General features: G+C 32.6%; 1 protein-coding gene across 1 annotated transcript; it reads right to left on the reverse strand.

The window, feature by feature from the left end:
* Window positions 1–9: 9 nt before the first annotated feature.
* On the reverse strand, window positions 10–21,388 carry LOC134237075 (multiple epidermal growth factor-like domains protein 10; the record flags this gene model as incomplete). Its single annotated transcript, XM_062719158.1, has 10 exons — window positions 21,284–21,388; window positions 13,872–14,069; window positions 3,062–3,316; window positions 2,364–2,501; window positions 1,984–2,121; window positions 1,201–1,341; window positions 873–1,001; window positions 579–719; window positions 186–297; window positions 10–55 (listed from the first exon to the last, which is right to left on the reverse strand). Coding segments are annotated over exons 1-10 (1,362 nt in total), but the record flags the coding sequence as incomplete, so codon positions are not given.
* Between the last annotated feature and the right edge of the window lie 999 nt (window positions 21,389–22,387).

Below are 22,387 nucleotides of genomic sequence, written 5' to 3' on the forward strand. Positions count from 1 at the left end.
AATTACATGACTCCACGTCCCATTTTTCTTTGTTACGGATCTCGCTTTTCGTCTCCTTTACAGTAAGAAAAAATTATTTCAACAGGTTATTTAATGACGACTTTTATCGGGGGAAGCAAGTATGACGTTGTTATGTGCAAAATGAAAATTGCAACGTATCATAACTAGATTACATGAATCCATACCATATGAATACCACCACAACTACCACGACCATAACAACTACTGCTACAACACCACCGATAGCACCATATGTAGCATTTTCTTGGTTTGTCTCAGATGTTTTCACTGCGGATCCTGTAACATATTTTTATCTACCAGTTTAGATATCGTTGACCTGAAGTTAGTAAGTGTAATTATTAACAGTTACCTAAAAGCAATTTTACCTGGATATACCGGTATATGCATTTTTTTCCTGACATACAAAGGTAAACTATTTTGTGCAAAATAAATTTTATCTTACGTATGCAGAACATATTTAAAATTCTTAATACAATATTTCAAACATTCAACGGAGGTGTGAAAAACCAGTTCAAATAAACCACTTAAAATATTATTGTAAAAATATGTAGATTCACCTTTTATTTTCTGACACATATGACCCTCATAATTTTCTTGACAACCACTAGGACAACTCCCATTTATAATGTTACACTGCTCGTTATTCAGACAGTTGCAGATTTCTTCACAATTGTGACCAAACTGTCCAGAGGAACATGCTGTAAATAAATCAAGGACAACACGCACTTTAACATGTTGTAAAATCAAACGTATATCAATGACCACATTCAAATGTATCTTGAATCTGACGAATTATAAAAGTTGTTGTCTGAAAAGTATGTAGTATTAAAATAAAACCTTATTTATCATACCTTCGGAACAATTTTCCCCCCTCCATCCTTTGTTGCATTTGCAATGTCCATTTATTTTATCGCAATTATCGACGCAATTTAAAGAACAGTTCTGCAAACAATTTTTGCCGAAGTTTCCTTGGTCACACTCTAAGAATTAAAACCGAAAGTCATTTAAACCATGCTCAATCACTCAACTAACCAATTACCATAATAACAACAATGGGAATATTTCGCGAAAAAAAATCTGTTTTTCCAACATAAAAAAAATTTAATTACAAGTACAAAGAAAAATGTTTTCAAATAAGAAATTATATGTTTGATCAAATAGACTTAACATAGAACTTACTGGAATCACATTTCTCTCCTTTATATCCTGCCTGACAACCCTGAGTACAGTGACCGTTGACATGGTGACAGGTTTGATTGTCCATACAATGTCCACGGCACGTTTCGTTACACATAATACCATACGTTCCATCACTGCATTCTGGAGAAAATAATAAAAGTCGAGTTGTGAAAGAAACATAATTACGTTGTTTTTTCATAACACATTGTCAAAAAAATGACATCGAAAGCTTTGCGTTTAGTAGTAATCTTTTAGCAATACTGTATTGATGCCCAGATTTCGGGTATATATATATATATTATATGCATTTTAATATAGTATATATTTTTATCCAGGTCTCATCACCAGTAACTAACTAATCAATAGTCTTTTTAATTTTGTTAATCATCCCTATTTAATTTTAATAATTTAATTGCTTTTACAACACGGACCTTCTTTTTCATCGCTAAGAATATCAGGTATCAATCTGCATTTACTTTTCTTAGCTTTAGATTTTTCTTCAAATAGCACGAGTAAGTGCTTTCGACACGTTTGTCATCTGAGCCGATTGCTGCACGGTATATCTTGCTTCTTTATGTAAGATTTGGTGGATTTTTACGGTGTTAATTTTGTTTAAATGAAATAAAGAACATTGAACTAATCACTCTCTACTAATAAAGTATGGTAAAATTTAATCTGTTTATTTCACATGATTCACACACACAACAAAAATAAACTGCTTGCATTATATTATTTTTCTATAAAATATTCCTGGTTATCATTAGATATTTATGTGCAACTTACTTTCATTGCAATCATCTCCCATCCATCCAGATAAACAACCTTCACAATAACCAGTCACGTGATTACATGAAGTATTATTTCCACAATGGTCTGCACATGTATTCTTGCATTCGGCGCCGTATTTACCAGCTGGACAGGCTAGAATATTGAACATAATAAATTGTAAATTATTTGTATTCAACATATAAAAACAAATACTGTTTGCACGTTTAGAGTGGAAATGTTATTTACTTGTTTTTTTTTCACAGAAAAACATACATTGTTTTCCAGTAATAGTATAGCAAGACATGACATTTTTATCTAATAATTTTTTTATGTGAAATACTTTGTAGATTCTTATTTTAGTTTCAGTGAGACAAGAAAAATACACAAAAACTTACCATCTAAGCACTTTTCTCCGATCCAACCATCTTTACATCCAGCACAGGTACCGTTGGTTATGTAACACCTTCTCTCCTGACAGTTTGTAGGACAGGTCTTATTACAGAAACTTCCATAAACAGTGCCGTTGTCACAACCTTTGAAACATATGCATTTGAATCTCAAAGTATCGCATCTCTTACTCAAACATAATATTTATTTTTTTTATTAAATTTCGTCAAAGGAATTCGTTTACTTCAAGTGCATAAAAAGTGAGCTGACCATGCACTGGACACATACCTTTGAGTGGACACCTTTAAACAATAAACATGCATCAAACCTGAATGTATCTGATTTCTTGACTCGTTCCTCTTTCAACGCCGAAGTTTTAAAAATGGTGTTATAACCAGATCCATTGTGAATTCTGGCTAATTCCCAAACTTCCAGGAGTAAGTCTTAGTCCTTTTTACTCTGCAGTCTTGTCTACCAATCATTAACCGACCAGACACAAACTTCGTTGTTATGATATTTTGTCAGTAAATAACATAAAAGTGTGTCATAAATTCATATTTTAATCACATTTTACAAATTGAGCTTCACTTGGATAATATAAGGTCTGTAGCGATATTGCTAGAGTTTCTTAATTTATGGGTTTGCCCGATGCATGGCGAACTCACCCTAACATGCGTTCAATAATCTTCAATAGAAATAAAATTACCTTGTACAACAACCTCACAAAGCTGTATGTATCTTTGTATTGGATTGACCCCGTTTGGATACGTCACACCTTCATCTCTTTCGTTGTAGAAGATTACATATCGTCCAAAAGAAACACATGCATGAGTTACGTTAAGATCGGGTAACTCCGGCCCTGTATGACTGAAACACAGGTAAGCCTTTTGTAGCAGACTGAAATCTGTACTGTTAGAGATGTAGAGTTTGTATCCATGCATACGTTCTCTCTGTCGTTGTTCTATTTTTCAATTTGAAAAAAAGAATGAAAAATATATACAACATTTAACGATAGCAACACACTTCACAAAGGACGATACAAGCGACGCAAAAATGCATCTTTTGGTTTGTTATCGTATCTTTAATTGTCGTTATAATTCAAAATTTGATGGCAGACAAATTTGCATCATAGCTTTTGACCCTTACATCGCGGGTTCAAATCCCACTGTGGGAGTGGTATACGGTCCTTTGGATGAGACCTATAAACAGAGGTCCCGTGTAGAAGTAGATCCCTCACTGCTCAATGATTCTAAGTGATGAGTATAGGTCAAAATTTACAGCTCTCTATCGGCAAATTGTTTCGTCTCCATATGAGTGATAAATTTTCCATTCAATCAGACAACACACTACGTCTCTTTTTAGTGAAATATCTAAAAATGAAACGGATGTGTCAGACTCTGTGGTCGATCCTTTTTATTTTAGTTCGACAGGTGATGCTTACTCATTCCTAGCACCTAATCCCACTTCTGTTAATTTTGTATTACTCTCGATTTGTAGTGTTTCAATGGACCTTTGAGTTTAATTACTGTTAACTCTTATTTTTGCTTTTTTTTGCATTCATTTTTCTGCATACTTATGCAACAAATTGGGGGAGATAACTCTTGCAATTTCAAAAATGAGTTGTCTTGTTATATTATAGCAACATTCAACTTGATTGTTTGAACTTTTTAAATGTAAAAACTAAAATCGCTTACTAATATTTCTTTTTTTACTATAGATATTCATATAATGCAACTGCGCATTTATTGATAGTAAATTTAAATCCCTGAAGTATCATATTAGCAAATGAATTAATTCTTATGTTGTCTCTTGAAAAATGTCAAAGAAAATTATAGAATAAAAATATGAATAATGGAACAAAAATGAAGCCAGTTTTGTTTCTTGTTAGTGAAAATTTAAATTAAGGCATTTTTAACCCTCATAATTTTAATGTTTCAAGGTAGAAAACTGCATTTGTTTTCCCTTCATTATACCTAAATTAACATATACAGTGTAATTGCAAAGCATATGAATGTTACCCTACATTTTAAAGTGAAGGATATGGAGATAACGAACAGTATTCAAGATCAAAGTCCATGAAACAATACAAAATAGGAGCAGAGCAAACACGCACCTCCAAAACATCGGAAGTTGGATAAGGTGCCATGGAGGAGTGAACATCTCCTCTCGATCGGTCACACCCGCTGTATGATGATAAACTATTGCATAAAGATAAAAGTGTGTCAAGGCAAAGACGTGTACGACTACCACGCCATTACGATACTTCTACTTATAGCGAAATGTTCCTTTAAAAAAGCTAACAGAACAAAAGTATCCCGGAGTTTAATAACTTTTTTTGAGCAAATGATATAGTTGAAAAACATTTTTATGCCTACAAAGTGCTGCTAGAATCCCGCTGTCCAGGTTACTTGATATACACGTATGATATTCACGTATGACGTCATCGGTGGTGGATTTTAATTGAAATTGACAGATACAGCATAAGAAAATAAAAACAAAATTTCATTTTTGTTAATGTTTAAATGTCTCTATTCATTATGACTCTACCTTAAATTACATGTCTAAATACCAATATCACGAAAACATGTGTTCTAGAATTGACGTCATCTTGTCTACTATAACGTCATAATGAATCACCGATTTAGTCCAGTTAGTTAGAATATTCTCTATGCTTCCTTATTACCCCTGCGTTAGAAACGTCTATTTCAATTTAAGTAAAATATCCAAGCATGACACAGATGTAACAAAGTTTGAATTATATCTTTTATCTCAAGCTCACCGGGATATATCGTATCAAGATGGGAATTTAATGGAAATTACTAATGTTAATTGACACTGCGTCGTAGATATATGTAAATGTCGAGCTGAAGGCCACAGCAAATGTTTTCTTCTTTTCACGCATAAAATTTTGCACAAGTTCTGTTTCATATGAATACAAAAATAGGTCTGCTAATAACAGAGTGCAACTAGTACCCATGGGAATTCCAATAGATTGTTGGAAGACCTGGTCTCCAAAAACCACATAAATATTGTCAATCAGAAACTAAAGAATTTTCTTGATGTCAACTTGAGAGTACTTGTGTGTGCAATCAGAATGTGTTTTAACAAAATAATTTTGCAAATGAACGATGGCTAATAAAATAATAAGCAGAACTATACTGCATATACATCAACACTAAATAATCGTAAATTAATAGTGGAAATTATTTAAAATCTGGTAAAATACATTATTTTGATGTTAAAACTCCACAATCGCTTATCTCTATGAATTTGAGCTGTAAATACCCCGGTATCAGGAAATAATTTTACATTAGAAGTAAAATAAAGAAAATGTCTGGATAAAGATATACGAAAACGAGATATTGCCCTTAGTAATATTTTTTTAAAAATCAATCATAGATTTATTTTCTATTAGGCATGAATTTAAATCAATGATTTTTTTTTGTAAAAACTACAAGAGAACTACAAGAGAATGGAAATACGTTAAGGCATTTTCCCTCAAAGGTACTTAGATACAGATTTGAACAATACATTTTTCAAAATCTCTGTATAATATCCCGACTTATATAATAAAATCCCGATATTACAATGGCATTTCACACGGAAACATAATAAAAACCTATTTTATCTTAAATTTTTTGAACCATGAAATCTGGGACGCGTTTGTTTTACACGCCCTTGCACTTTATACATTTTAACTTTATCCTTAATATAAGAAAAGCAACAATTTTGTTGTAAAATAATGAAGACAAATAGAGATAACGTACAGTATTAAAGATAAAATTAAAGATAAGAAGTCCATAAAATAATACAAAACAAGAGCACAGCATTATTTCACTTTTTAAAAACAATTCTTAATCAATGCTGCTTTAAAAAAAATATACTGGTATTTGTACACTTACTGATTGTTTTAAAGGATATGAATAGATAATTATGTATTCATCCAGCTTTGTCAGTAAAACATGTAAAATTGGCCATAATTTCAGTAAATACATGAATTCCCCAGCTATTCAGTAATTACATGAATTCCCTAAAAGGTCAGTAAATACATGTCTTTTCTGAATTGTTTTGGAAAGTCATAAAATTCCTGATTTCATATACATGTATTTAATGTAATATATATAATAACAACAAATTTAAAAGTCAATATTTACAATTCAATGTTTACATGACAAAAAGACTTATTACCTTGAGAATTCAATATGCCAGTTATACATTATGCAGATATAGCAGATGTTTGGTTTTTTTTAAGTTTGAATAGCCTCAATTACAGAAAAGATGTAGGAGATGGGTCTTACAATTTCAAAAATTGCTGTTTTGGTCTTCATTTTAAGGGACCGACCGGGGTTTCCATTGCGCAATATTTTACGCATGATAGTAAAATGAAGTGTATATATTTACTGTTTCAAGCAACTTTCTCAACTAAATTAAACAAAATTTACAAAATTTTAAGAAATTAAAGGTTAAAAAATTTAATAACAATTTGATTACTGATTTTTAAACCAAAATATCGCCACAGACTATTACGACAATCTACCAATCAGTCTAGCTGCAGTTCTGTAGCTCTCCGAAAAAAATTATTGATAGACCGGAGAGCTACAGAGCCACCCATTGAAAAAACTGTATATTTATTGCGCACAAAAAAAATGCGCTCGGTTCTCGATTTATTTCTCCATGTTTTTAAAGCTGTAGTCTCAAAATATTACTAACCGTGTGTTCCTAACATATTCTTTGTCTCTTTCCACAACAAAACATTCCTCATAATTGTTGTTAATACTCCTCCTGGCCCTGATATTGCAATCATCGGACATTTCGCTTATTTATACTGCCATTTTGGTTTCAAAGATAATTCGGTCCAATATGCTTCGTTCAGATGTCAACTACGAGAGAATTTGATAGAGGAGAGAGGAATTTTTTGAAATCTTCCATTTTTTGCAACTGAGGTAGGAATTTGGAAAAATTAATCAAGAATCGAGCGCACTTTTTTGTGCGCAATAAATATACAGTTTTTTCAATGGGTGGCACTGTAGCTCTCCGGTCTATTAATAATTTTTTTCGGAGAGCTACAGAACTGCAGCTACCAATCAGTCGAAAACATGTTTTTGACGTTCTGATAAACTGAATCTCTAAATGTTATAAAAGAAAAGGTATCTTAAAACTATATGCTCATGAAATTTAAAACTTAAATGTTTGTGAATCTTTTGATCATTTTTCTTATATCTCAGTACTTATCTTTTTTATCCGTTATAATTTGTTGTACTCCATAAAATAGGAGAATTTTTGATTTTCTTTTACATTTTGAGATGCCCCCTCTGGAAACCAGACGGTAGAATTTTGTGTTTCTTACATGCAATGTACAATATACGAGGGATGATCCACAAGTAATGTCATTGTGTCCATAGCTTTAATATTTGGCGTCATATTATCAAATACAATATACTAAAAGATGCACAATCATAAATCCTATTAACATTGAAATTTTCATCTAAGAATGTTTAAATAAATTTATTTTATAAACGTTTAAAAGAAATAACAGGGTGTCGCCGCGTCACACCCAAACGTCACGAATTGAAGTGTACTTTTTAAGAATGAAAAAGACAAACACATTAACTAAGCATCTTTTCAAAGCACATAACCTCCCAAAATTTTAAAAAGACAAAATTTACAATATTTTCTAGTCTTAAGTTGAAAATTAAATGACACCATTGCTATTTTTATCATACACATTGTTGTTTTTTACTTTGATGCATAGATCAAAGGAAATCTCGAAATGTAAGAAAATCGCCACATTAGTGACAACAAATTGTAATGCATTTTTGCTTTAAAATCTGGAAATCGGCAGTAGAGACAGTTATAGGTTGATTCACAAGTCTTACAGAGGAAAGGATGTAAATAAAAGTTGTTCAGATCCATTGTTTTACCGATTTTGGATGGTTGATGGGTCATTAATTGCTCAGCAAATGACAAGAAAACCTAAAGATGGGAGGGTGGACAGAAACGTTCAATTGTGTTTGACGTTGTCAAAAAGACAGACGGTTAAAATAGATTGTAAAATTATAAGTTTATCTAATGCAAATTACAAATTTTTACAGAGGAATTAATGATTAGCGTACGAAGGGTACCAAAAATTCTTTAAAAATTGAAATCTGTGAATGTGTTTGCGAATCTCAAATTTTATTTGAAACGACGGAAGCGTTGAAAGTGTATGACGGTACGTATCCGTCATAATTATGACGTTATTTAGGTGTGGCGACTACCACAATCACACGTAATATATAATTCGATATCTTAAAAAGTATAAATCATGTTGAATTGAAATTTTCAAGTCTGATTTGAAATAAATGTAGCTTCCATCATTTATAATTTTGATGTTTTACGTCGACTGATAGCAGTTTTATCGAAGTCGTGACATTACTTTTGGATCAACCCTCGTAGTATCATCATATATCATAACCTGAGCAAAATATATACTGTAGTATTTGTATAATTTGCTCTAAAGTGCGAAAAATGAGACTTTCCTATCTAATTCTATTATAATAGTTACTAATCTATATATTGAGAATATCCCTTTAAAGTACCTGGACGTAGATTTTCCCCAATTTTTTTCAGCTAGGAATTTTTATTTGTATTCGAAGAATCTTAGCATTGCCTGAAAGATGCTGTGAGAAACGTCACTAATGGAGAGGGGTGGGGCGATTTTTCGCTATAAATTTAAAGTTGGTCGTTTTACAAAAAAAAAATCAAGAAAATTTTTATCAGCGAAAGGGAACTTCCTGTCCAAATTCAGATCGATTTTGACCAAAATGTAAATACACATAGTAGATATTGTCATGTGTGATATATACAAAAAACGGCGAAAATTAAACGGCAGGAAACACCTACATACGGTATATTGCATATCTTTGCCCCTACAAAAGTCAACTTTTGAAAAAATCTTGAAATGTGCTGAATTCAATAAATTGTATGAGAAATATTAATTACAGAACATATTATAGTAGTTCTTGACAATTTTTGTTTTTATGACGTCACAAACTAGTCCGATTTGATATCATTTTTTATATCATTTTTCAGAATTAGGACAAAATGGACAAAAGAACAAAAGTCAGAAAGTACAATATACGGCCTGTGAATTTCTTAAAAAATAAATCATCGTTTTCATGAAAACTATTTGTGGTTTCCCTATCTACTCGACTTCGTCAGTGCAGGGGTGGGTAGTTTTAGTCAAACCGGATGTTGGCTTTTTCACCGTAACGGCTAAAACCTAGCACGTTTTGAGTTTTTCCGGAATTTTTCGTCGATTTTACAGATTCATCTTAAAATTTCAAGTGGGGCGCATTCCTCTCGGAAAAAAATTCAAGTATAAAATTAATCAATGGTATCTTACGCGTATTTTTGAACAAGTTTTTTTCTCCGAGAGGAATGCGCCCCATATTTAAAATTAATATTTATGAATGTCGTTTGATCAGCTGGTTCATGCAAAGAGCAAAGTTACCTTATATAATTTCCTGTTATTAAAACATCACATTGCAAGGATTTAATCTATCATAAGAAAAGTTACTGTACATTATATAAACAAAAATATAAATCTTTTAGATTAGTCTAAATACATTATTCAACAGTTATACGTGGTAAATATGGTAGGCTAAACAGATTTATAAAACACAAGTGACGCATCTCATGAATATTTATGAGATTATATCAGGTATATCTTCATTACGTCAAAACACAAGTGACGCATCTCATGAATATTTATGAGATTACGTGAAAATTGATCATGTGATCACATTCCTAAACAACGCAAGATGGAGTTATTCTTCCTAAACCAGTACGTTATTTTACGAAATCTTTTAATTCTCATTTAAACTTAGCGCTCAAAATCGGTCATGTTTCGACATTAGAGTTGATTCACCCGAACTGTCTTTTAAACTTTCCTGTTCTCTGGAAAGCAAACATTTCAGGAACTTAACCAAAGTGTAAGATAATATATCGGCATGATTCGACATCAGGCTGATTCATGCAAGTTTTTGGTCACAAAAGGCACTTAAAGTAGTGCCTTTTGTAAGCAAAAATTACATAAATTAGCCCAACGTCAGGAAGATTACAGAGTGGATTCATAAAACAACCCCAGATATAATTAAAAGCAGAAAGATGGCAGGGAAAATGATTTTATTAACCTGTCTAGTGATTGTCAATAGACGCATATTTTGCGTTAGTCTATGCTTTTCACATTTGCATGTCTGTAGTAAATGATTTTTTTAACAGAAGTCCTCTACAGCAGCCAGGTAATAACCATAATAGGCCTATTTACTATTTATTGTTTTCAAGCCGTCAAACTGTTCTTGACGTCACAATGTGCAGAAAATGACGTCAAAGTCGCGGAGTTTTTCATACATCCGTTAATTGCAGATCTATACAATATTTTAGGTGCTCCCAAAAGAGAGAGAGAGAGAGAGAGAGAGAGAGAGAAATGAAAATGCGGAAAATTAAAAAAAAACATTATTAACATTTAGGACACTTATTTAATTATAGGCCTACTTATTCTTCGTACATTGTATTAGGCCTACAAGAATCACGCATTGTCTGATAGAACGATTAATGTTGAACAATGTCTACATTTACATGTATATACAGAATGAGATGCTATAATATATTTACTGAACACTTTGATGTTTTTATATTTTGCTCATACATTGAATATTTTCATTTAGTCTATATATCAAAGGTAGTCAGCATGTCTCAGAGAGAGAGAGAGAGAGAGAGGGGGGGGGGGATTGTCTGTTCATCTCTCTGCTTTAATTCTGTGATTAATATATCAATAAATAAATAAAGTTATTTTATAAAAAAAAAATTGGTAAAAAAGTACTTAGGTTCCGACATCGCTTATAATAAATTTTAACATGTGTATAAAAGCATAAAACTATTCTTCAAAGTCTTTTTCAAATTATTATCGTATCCACTGCGTAATCACTTGCCAAATCTTGCTTGAAAGTAGTACACCCTTCGAATCGACAAAGTGATGATTGTGTTGAGTGACTTAAGTTATAATTATGACTTCAATACAATTGAATCTTTTACTGACATACATATGCAAAATCCAACAAAGATTGGGGCATTTTTAAAGGTCCGCCCACCCTCAAATAAATTTTCAAAATGGTGAATGTTTCCAAAAAAGATAATTAAGAGCCATATTAAATGATTGTGATTGTTGGTAAACTGTAAAATGGTGTTGCAAATAAAATCTGTGTCAGGAATGGCAGAAGTTGATTTGATACATGTACTCCGGTCGGGAGGTTGGGATATAATATTATTCTGCGATTGAATATCATGGTCGCCTCCTATTTTCTTCGCCAGTACTTCAGAAACATTAAACCTACTTAGATTGGGTGAATATTGTTTGCTTTTATTTTTAAAATACGAGTTTGTGTGATATTTATCATTTCATATTGAATATATAATTACATAATCATTTGTATATTCACCGTTATGTACAGAACATAATTCAACACCCCCTCAACCCCCCCCCCAATAAAAAAAAATAGGGCTAATGTGAGCATTGAGCTCACTAAATGATGCACACTGGCTGAATCAGGGGGGCCTAGCCCCACATTTATTTTTTTGTGTCAAAAATATACTTCGGTTTAATATCTTTGCCAAAAAATTCGGAAAGGCGGAAGTATTCATTCAACGAAGTATAGGTATTGCTCAAAATACACGTGTTGAAAATGGTCGAAAATTAAGAAAAGCAGAAAGATGGCAGGGAAAATGATTTTATTACCCTGTCTAGTGATTGTCAATAGACGTATTGTATAAAGTATTTAAAATAAATCGTTTCATTATTTGATTGCTAATACATGAAGATGATAATATATTTTGAGAAGAATTATATCTTAACAAATCCGTGCGTCAAATGTACCACGTGATCCCTATTTAGAGGTCTGACCCCCCCCCCCTTTTCGTCACAATAGGTTACACATGTATTATGTATGGGCTTAACAAATCCGTGCGTCAAATATACCACGTGATCCCTATTTAGAGATCTGAACCCCACCCTCCCCCTTTTCATCACAATAGGTTACACATGTATTATGTATGGGCAACTTCTTGATTGGATAATATGATCAAAATCATGCTGAACTGCGTGTATTTTTAATTATTTACTATGAAAAATTATAATTCAATCGGCAACTTATACAAGTAAATGAAAACTAGTTGAGTTCACCTTCTCAAAACCATGATGGACGCATCTTTCTGGCAAATTGAAAGTACATGTAGATGCTTGAAGTTGTACATACATGTACCTATGTGTTAACCGTAGCTGAAGCAATGTATCATTTTCAGGTTTTATTCAGTTGAAGGCTTTATACAGGTTAATTGATAAAATTATTATTACAAAACATTGATTAATCGTTATTTAATTATTTACGTGTACCACGATTTGCACACGCCTAACGGACACGCTGTCATTTTCGTTTGTACATGTAGAGTCTATACCTAAGCTTGTTTATACCTGATGTTATAATTTTAAAGTTATATAAATTGTCTTTTATTAACAAAATATCGAAATGCTATCTGTAAAATATTTTTATATACACTTTTTTGTGAAATGCTCATATATTAATAAATATTTACCACTTTATTTATGGAACTCAGAAGTGTTAAAATTTACAACGTCATTATGACGTTCCGTAAAACGTACGAAATTCACCCCTATACATATGCTATTTTGAAGACCTCTTACAGAAAATATGTTAGAGATACTGAAAAAAGAAAGTTGGTTTGAAAAAATATATAGTCTGTAGATATATCCAGAGGCAAATTTGTCTTATTTTGAAATCAGGCCAATTATTGTACTTTTTGACTCAAGCTCTTTCAACAATTTTAGCTTTAAAAATTATAGAGCGCAAGTTTGCTCAGAAACAATATTTACATATTTCATTGATATTATCATTCTACCCATATCAAAATATTGAGCCTGATCAGACCTGCGCTCGGTAAGTTTTACTCAAGATATCGACGTAATATGTACTTTTTGCTGTAGAAATCACTGAAATTTTAAATTTATGTCATTTTCATGACGTCATATCAAACATATGACATCATTGCTTGTGAAAATATTCAGTGCTTTGTAGTCAGCATATATCCCCCTGTTTAAGAACAAAATTAAATTATTATAATATTTCTCTGTCAAAGTTTGATTTGGAGTCAAATATCGGTTATTACCGAATAAAGTTCTTTTGGGTGTTGTGTATCTTTATATGACTTTAAAAATCATATTAAAACAATTAAAAAAAATTATTTAAAAGCCTTAAAATCTATTTTATTATGGAATTTTGAGTTAAATTTTCCATATATTTTATATAAGAAAAAGATTGGGTGACACATGTTAATATGACTTCCAAGAAAGATTTTAGTTCATTTGTTTTGTTTTTAGTTTGTTTTTATTTTGTTTTTTAAAGAGATGTAAAGGAAAGAATAGAAAAACATTTTTATTTCAGAAACGTTAAAAGTTTACTTACTATAAATCTCATTATAAAGTCTGAAGTAAACCTCTACGTCATAGATACTTTTGACTTTTCCGAGATCCACGTACCACCAAGCTGGAGTAGTGGCATCAGTAGAAGAACAGGTAGATAAAGATCTGTCTACAGCATTTTCTGCCACATCCGTTATTTGACGACCTTGTTGTTTTGTTGCTTTAAATGCTGATATATCATCTAAAAAAGCGAAAATATAGATTTAATGGTTAAATACTTAGTAACATAAGCTCCAAAACTCTTCGAAATTTAAGTATTGCTTTAAGTTAGTAATATTTCTAATTCAACTAGTTGTTCAACATTGTATTTTAAAATTTCAGTGGTAGAAGACGGATTGTAATCATTTCATTTTGTCATTCATCTGCTTTTTTCTGTTAATCTCTTCTGATGAAGAAAATTATATTCTTTTCTAAACTACGTCCTCAATACCTTCTAATTTCTGTCCATTTCAAAGTATCTAAAACACTAAATTATACGAGGGTTGTGCAAAAAGTTCGTGGACAACGACGTTTTTGTGAACATAAATGGTTCTATATAAATCTGTTGTCTATCAAAATATTTCTTATGAAAAAAAAAACAAGTCGGAATGATAAAATTTTTATTGACGGAACGTAATATTTTTGTAAAAATCGGGATATTTAATGGTCGCAGGTAGTGCGTATGGACCAAGGTTAAAATGACATTAACTCTGACTAAAGTGTTCGGATTTAAATGATTATTTTCTATATAAAAGAAGTCAAATATTAATAAAAATTTTATGTAACACAAATAAAGAGGCTATAATCATTTTATGGTATCTTAAATATCGCTCACGATATAGACAGTGCAAATAATAGATAAAAAGTTAAGATAAAAAGCGACGTCGGCCATCCGCACGGGGCATCATCCGATTAAAAAAAGTTTTAATACGGTTGAAACGACGTAAGAGACAAAATATTTGTTAAAACAACTCAAAATTATTGAAATAATTATTTAGTGTATCGATCTGAGATTTGTATATTCGATTTTTCAACGGTGTGTACAAATTCGAAGACACTACAAGGATTTAAAAACACAAGTATTTTACTGAAAATGGAGATTTCTATTCATGAAGTTGTTATAAATCTAGCGCAGCGTCTTACTGGGCTGTGCAGACTGTGTTTATAAAATGTTTATTTACATGATGCTTGTAAATTTTTGTGCATATTTTTTTTATTTTAAAAATTCATTAAAATATAATCTATGCTAAAAGATTATTGCTAGCACTTGGAAGTGCGTTGTGCCTTGAAAAAGAAATGCAGTGTGTGTCGATGAACAAGCATTAAGTCAAAATCCAAATGTTTGACGTTATAATGAAAATAGCTTAACGTCAGATTGGTCCGTGCGCACAATCTGCGATCTTTAAATACCCCGATTTTTACAAAAAATACTAAGTTTCTTCAATAAATATTAAATCATTCTGACTTGGTTTTTCATAAGAAATATTTTGATATACAATAGATGCATATAGAACCATTTATTTTGACAAAAACGTCATTGTCCACGAACCTTTTGGACAACACTTGTATTTATGGTCATATAGTAAAGAACATTTTCTAGATGTGATGATCTTGAGTCATTTCTACGAGGGGTTATCAAAAAGTTCGTGGACTGAGGCTATAAAATTAGTACTATGTAGTCTGTGCTTTCAAAATTTATATGGAACATAAAACAACAAAAAATAAAGAAATGTTGAAAATCTTAGCCTGATACGTTCATTATTTGCCAAATTATTATAATATGAAAACGACATTATATGATCACCTGGCGCTGTCGTCGTTTATTTTCATGACGTCCGATAACGTCATTGTTTTTCCAATGTCCGCTTCTTATACCTCATACACTTTTTTGATGAGATTCCCTGGAGCTGAGTAAGGACTTAAACCCGTCTTGTTTATATGACTTTACAATGTCATGAACAATGGCCTTCAATGAATATGATATTCCAAATGGATTAATACATTGGGAGAGATCCGCACTTGATTGTGCCGGCATATTTTGCTTTTGGGAGTTCAATACCTACGACACATGATCAACGTCATTTTTGACGTGATTGCTTTTTCATACCTTGACTGAAAATCGACATTAACTGTGTTTTCCTTTCTCTATGAATCTATTCTGACATTCAAAGAGAAGTACTCTGGGTGCATATTATTTCTCTGTAGCCTGTTTCAACATATTTTAGGTCTATACCAGTTTTTTCAGGGGCAAAACGTTATAGAATGTTGGAAACGGAAACCCTTCCCCCCTTTTGACGTAATTTTTCAAGCCCTCATTTGTTTGGATATTCCGTGAAACTTCACGATAAAATTTCATAGAACTTCCAGAATGAAGTGAAAATTTCATATTTTATGGAACAATTGTGTCCTATATCTGAATTAACGGGATTTTTGGATGTCAAATGACCATATCACAAGAGTTTTTCTCAGTTACATATAGGTCGCAAAAACGTCGTGTTCGAGGTTGCGCCGCCTGTACATACCATTGCTTACAAAAACATTACTTATTTATTAAGAAACAAAATTTATGATTTATGATTTATTCTTTAGATTGAAAAGATGATGCTAACTAGATATTTTAAAATTCATTGTTGTGCCTAAAGCGGTTTTAATTTTATGACGCTAGTCCACGAACTTTTTGATAATCCCTCGTATACTCAGTTTACGTTTTACTATCACATGCATGTCATGATCGTGCAAACGAAAAATCCGTGAAAAATTCAGTAGAAATAATTTTCTAACAATTTGGATGAACACAGTTTTCGTTATTTCTCGATCACAACAAGAAGCACACATTGGGTGTGACCGCCCGGCAGGGAATGCTCACTCTTCAATGGCACCTGATCCCACCTCTGAATTTTTTTAAGTTTCGTGTCTGCTCCGCTCCTTTTTTGTAATGTTAAATGGACCTTTGAACTTGGATATAGTTTGTCATCTCCATATACAGTACCGACCAGACCCAACCTGACACCAAAGCAGTCCCAGAAAGCAGTCCCCGGGACTGCTTTGGGACCGCTCTGGGACTGCTGTGGGACTGCTCTGGGACCGCTGTGGGACTGCTCTGGGACCGCTATGGGACTGCTCTGGGACTGCTATGAAAAGCATTCCCAGCTGCCCCTGGGACTGCTTTCTGGGACTGCTTTGTTCACTCATGTGTGAAAAAGGTTCTGAGTGACATGAAAGCTCCGCCCCTTGTGTATTCTGAATTTGCAGGCTCCCTATTGTTTTGTTTACTTGCAGCAGAGAGGAGTTTAAACTGTTTAATAAGCAAGGATTTCTTACATTCTTTTGATAAGTAGAGATTATTATAGTTAATTCATATTTTCAGGGACTGTATACTGACACAAATTAATGTGTATTTAGAATAAATTTAAAAAGAAATAAAGTTGATAAATAAGGAATTCATGAGAAAATTTTTATCCCTAAAAATAAACTACAAGTTTATGAGAAAAAAAAAAGCTACACGTGGGCCTTTTTTAATCATTTAATGTTAAATTTTAATTTGTACTTAAAATTTGCATTGGTACTATTTAAAAAATTATCATTACAATTAGATATTATAATAAGATATTTTGATTAAAAATGCTACACGTACGCGTTTTATAAGGACCACGCTAAAAAAAAGAGTAGTCCATGTAACCCTCAAATAAAACCCAACAATTTATTAAATGACCATGAAATAAAATTATGCTACCATTCTCCCGTAACATAAACTATGTGAATTATCATTGGGGAATTAATTAATTACCGGTAGCTTTTAATTAATAAACAAGTTATTAAAAGAATATATTTATTTTTTTAAAAAAAAATGAAATACCGGGAATTGTGATTTATTTCTTTTCTGTTTTGCTAGTGTTTACCTGGCCGATCAATGTTTATAAGGTGGTATCAACACCCATTGCTTCAATCGCCTTTGGGCAGAAAAATCGATATATGTTATTTGGGTATTTGTATCAGTGTCACACATCATTGAACATGCTGGTAAACAATGACCTATTTTCAATTTATTTAATGCGAAAAAAATGTGATAAATGAAATGTGTATAATTTTCTTTCGGGATTAATTAATTTTGAACATAATCTGAAGCTTTCATTCTGGTGATTTACAGATGTACACTCTAACATTTATAAATAAAACACTTAAAACTGAGTTTTATAGAACTAGACATTAAAGATAATTAAATTGAAATTGTCAGTTAAAATAATCATGACTGAAAAATAATACTTGGCAAAATTAACAAAGAATTTTTGAAAAAGCCCCAATACATGACTTAAGAAAACTCTAACTTTAGAGTATCCCGATAGTCTAAATTGGCCATATAATGATAAGATCTATTAAAGCTTCTTCTGGTGGAAAATAATTAATTCAAGTTTAATTTTCTGTATAAAAAATAAGTATGGGAACCAGTATCAATCACAGAGGAATTATTAATATACCCAAGAATTGTGATTAAATATTCATGTTCAGTGTAATTCATATATGGACATGTAAATGTGAAAGCCTTCTTCCTCCAATAAATGTTATAATTATTTCAATTTTCAAGCGCGTACATGTTCTGTTCATAAATGACCTTCGCGTACATGTAAGGATTCCTGGCATAATACCCAGAATCAATTTCTACTGCCTTTTATAGTTCCATTGTTTATTGGAAATCTCATTTCTGAGTTAGCTCCGCCCATTAAACTAATAAACCCCGCCCACTGGGACTGCTTTCTGGGACTGCTGGGACTGCTCTCTGGGACCGCTGGGACTGCTGGGACTGCTCTGGGACTGCTGTGGGACTGCTCTGGGACCGCTGTGGGACTGCTTTAGCAGTCCCAGAAAGCAGTCCCCGGGACTGCTCTGGGACTGCTTTGTGTCAGGTTGAGTCTGGTCGGTACTGTATTTAAGGCAACATGCGACTTAATTTTATTATAAAATATATGTTGGAATTGTATATACAGGTGTCTCTCGATCTCTCGAAGTCCAAGGGACCGCAAGGAAAGTTCGAGAGATCGAGGGGTTCGAGAGATAGAAAGTAAATAAAATCCGGAATTTTCAGTTCCGATCATCAATGTTCTGCTATTATAGATACCGGAAGTATATGTAAATAAAGTTATTGCACGTTTTCAATCGTATTTTACAGGTAATATACTTGATATCAACAATAATGATCATATTTCGAATAAATACAACGAATTCCTGAAGTTGCAATATTTATTTATTCTTTTTTCACAATAACATGAAACCCGGATAGCAATTGTCGGTTTGGCTCCTCTGCGGCTTGATCTAGATCTGGTCCTTCACCAGTGTTCACCAGATTTTTCTTAATCGGTATTCAGTCCTCGAGAAAGGAATTTCTTGTGCAAAAATTGCCATGATGGGATTATGTAGACTCTAATTAAAGTTCATAGTCTATGGGAACTTATTGAAACGAATTAACGTCTATAAATTTATTTTCAAAAATTATCATCTCGGTTTCAAGTCAAAATTAGTTCTGAATTCGTTTATAATTTACCAATAATAATCAATTAATTATATCAACACACGGACGACCAACAGGTGTAGTGTCATCTATGTAAACACCCAATTAACACCTCCATGCCAGCCCAAGGCATTTACTGTTTTTCCAGGTAAGTCCAGGCTCAATTTTACGCCTGATCGGCGGGTATACACGCGCAATCAAAACTTCGAGAGATAGAGAGTAAAATTCAATGAAATATGTGTAACGGGACCCATGTTTTGGTTCGAGAGATAGAGAACTTCGAGAGATAGAAGTTCGAGAGATCAGGAGTAAATTTGCTTAGTTATATAGAGGAAAAAAATGGGACCGGAGCTTCACTTCGAGAGATCGGAGTTCGAGCCATCGAGAGTCACCTGTACATGTATCCCCAAAAAGGGATAAACAGCTCTTTTGCATACAATTTCAGGAAACGTGTTTTTCGTTATACTTAACATCTACAGAATGTGTACGGAACAGACATGATTTAATTTTATTAACTTGAAATAGAATGTAGTACCAGAGGATTGACTGATTGATTGTATATTGTTTAACGTCCTTCTCGAGAATTTTTCACTCATATGGAGACGTCACCGTATGCCGGTGAAGGGCTTCAAATTTTGACCTTTACTCGGCACTCAGGGCCATTGAGCAGTGAGGGATCTTTATCGTGCCAGCGCCTGCTGCTGACACGGGGCCTCGGTTTTTAAGGTCTCATCCGAAGGACCCGCAACTTTCACTTTTAAGTGCCGAGCGCATGGCGAAGGAACAGTTGCTACCCATTTTAATGACTAGGTCAGTCGCGGCCGAGATACGAACTCACGATCTCCCGATCACGGAGCGAGCGCTCTACCGGTTGAGCTACCGTGAAATTCTGCATGTACTGTGCATAACTGCAAACATGCCAACAAACATGAAAGAATTGGTGAAGATAACGAAAAGTGATCGACATATTTTGCAGTACGACAGTATGTTGCTTTTCTACCCTTATCAACCAATCAAAAATCAAATTTACAATGAGATAAATTTACACTGATTTGTTCATTTTTTTGGTTTATTTATTTAATTATTTTATGGTTCGTTTACGTGTTGGAAGGGTTGTTGTATTTTAGGGGGAGCTGTTTTAGTAGACTGTTTATTTGAGAGCGTCATACAGAGTGTGAAATAAGTTGCGATTGAGTTTGTTCTTATCAAACATCCCTTCCTAGCAGAAGAAAAAATATTTTGCACAGGAATTCTGTGTATACTGTAGGTTAGCTTAAATTTAAGTTTCACTCTGTATACACATGTACTCTGTATACATACATATATTCACATCCACTGAATATTTTCTTCTTTATTTCTTAAGAAAACCCATTGCGTTCATCCCTGCATAAACTACATTAGGCATATCACCTGTACAGATTTCTTGATCAGTGGCCGTTCCATCAATGAAACGTACAAAGACGTTCGCATCATTAACACAATAATTAATATTTTTAATCCTACTTAAAATGATAATTTAAACAGATATAAATATAAACAATAAAATGTCTTTCTTTGTTTGTTGTTACTGGAATGAACGGTCGCAGTTATTGCAGAAAAAATTTACATAACCCGCTCACGCGGGTTATGTATTTTTTCTGCAACAGCTGCTTCCGTTCATTCCAGTAACAACAAACAAAGAAAGCATTTTATTGTTTAAGTATCCTTGTCATTTATATCACGTGATGTAAAGAAAGAGCTAAGGAATTTAGAGGTACACGTCTACGATAAAGAAGTTTCAAAGTATGAATTGAACTTTTACATTTTGCTACCAATTACCGTCTTACTTCCTGGTTCTAGTATATATCATCAAATGAAATGAAAGAAGCAAAATTAGTGATATTCTAAGGCGTAAAGAAATATCTAATACAAACCGTATCCTAATGAAAAATTCACAGTGGAAAACTTGAGAAGTAAACATATAAATATAACACGCATATTTTAAACATGTCATCCGGATTTTACATGTGTATCAGTGTGCAGTCAGGGACGACAACGTTATATTTTTAGACCAGTATTTCAAGATAACAAACGTAAATGTTTAGTCAATCCCTTTAACTTTTGTTAATGAATGATTTAAAAATATTTAAATTCTACGTCAAAGTAGAGAAAAAGGTTATTTTAGTTTAATATCGATTCCTCATTCCTGAAAATCAGTCCGAAATCAAAGAAAGTTTATCTATTATTGTATGAAGAATTCGATTAAGCAAGCTTTAAGTGCATGTACTTAATTTTTTAAAAAGTTTATTATTCAAAGAATATTTAATATAAACTGGATTTGGAAGGTTTTCTCTTTATATACCGTGAAGCGGTTTATGAAAAAGCGTAAAGTGTTTCAGCCGAGATTACGCCTGTTTAGTTTAGATAGCCATTAAATTCATTTTTTAAATTTAATTTTCCCTTTATTATTTGTAGGCATTTAGATATACCGACTGCGTATTTTTAATTTTATTTTTAATTAACAATGGTAATTTCCATTCATCGATACGATATATCCTGGTGAGCTTGAGATAAAAGATACCACAGATTCTGACACATTTGTTTCATACTTGGATATTTTACTTGAAAAAGAAGTTAATGACAATCTAACAACCAAGCTATATGATAACCTTTCTATCGTCAACTTTCTATCGCCTTATTTATGCAGCAATATACCTTCATCACCTGCATACGGAGTATATATTTCTCAGTTCATTCGATACGCAAGAGCATGTTCTACGTATGAACAATTTCTAAAACGAGGTAAAGTATTGACAAGCAAGTTGATGAAACAAGAATACGAGCAGTCTCGTTTAAAGTAATCATTTCGTAAGTTCTATGACCGATACAATGACCTTGTCAGCAAATACAATTTATCATTAAGTCACATGCTGACTGACGTTTTTTTACATTCTAAATGTTAGTCAATTATTTATACACTGAATTGACGACGGATTTTTCCGTTATTTCCCGATCATGACAAGGAGCACACGGCAGGT

The sequence above is a fragment of the Saccostrea cucullata genome, unplaced genomic scaffold (assembly GCF_032062105.1).
Source record: "Saccostrea cucullata isolate Sc308-1 unplaced genomic scaffold, CSIRO_AGI_Scuc_v1 ctg282, whole genome shotgun sequence".
Taxonomy (NCBI): domain Eukaryota; kingdom Metazoa; phylum Mollusca; class Bivalvia; order Ostreida; family Ostreidae; genus Saccostrea; species Saccostrea cuccullata.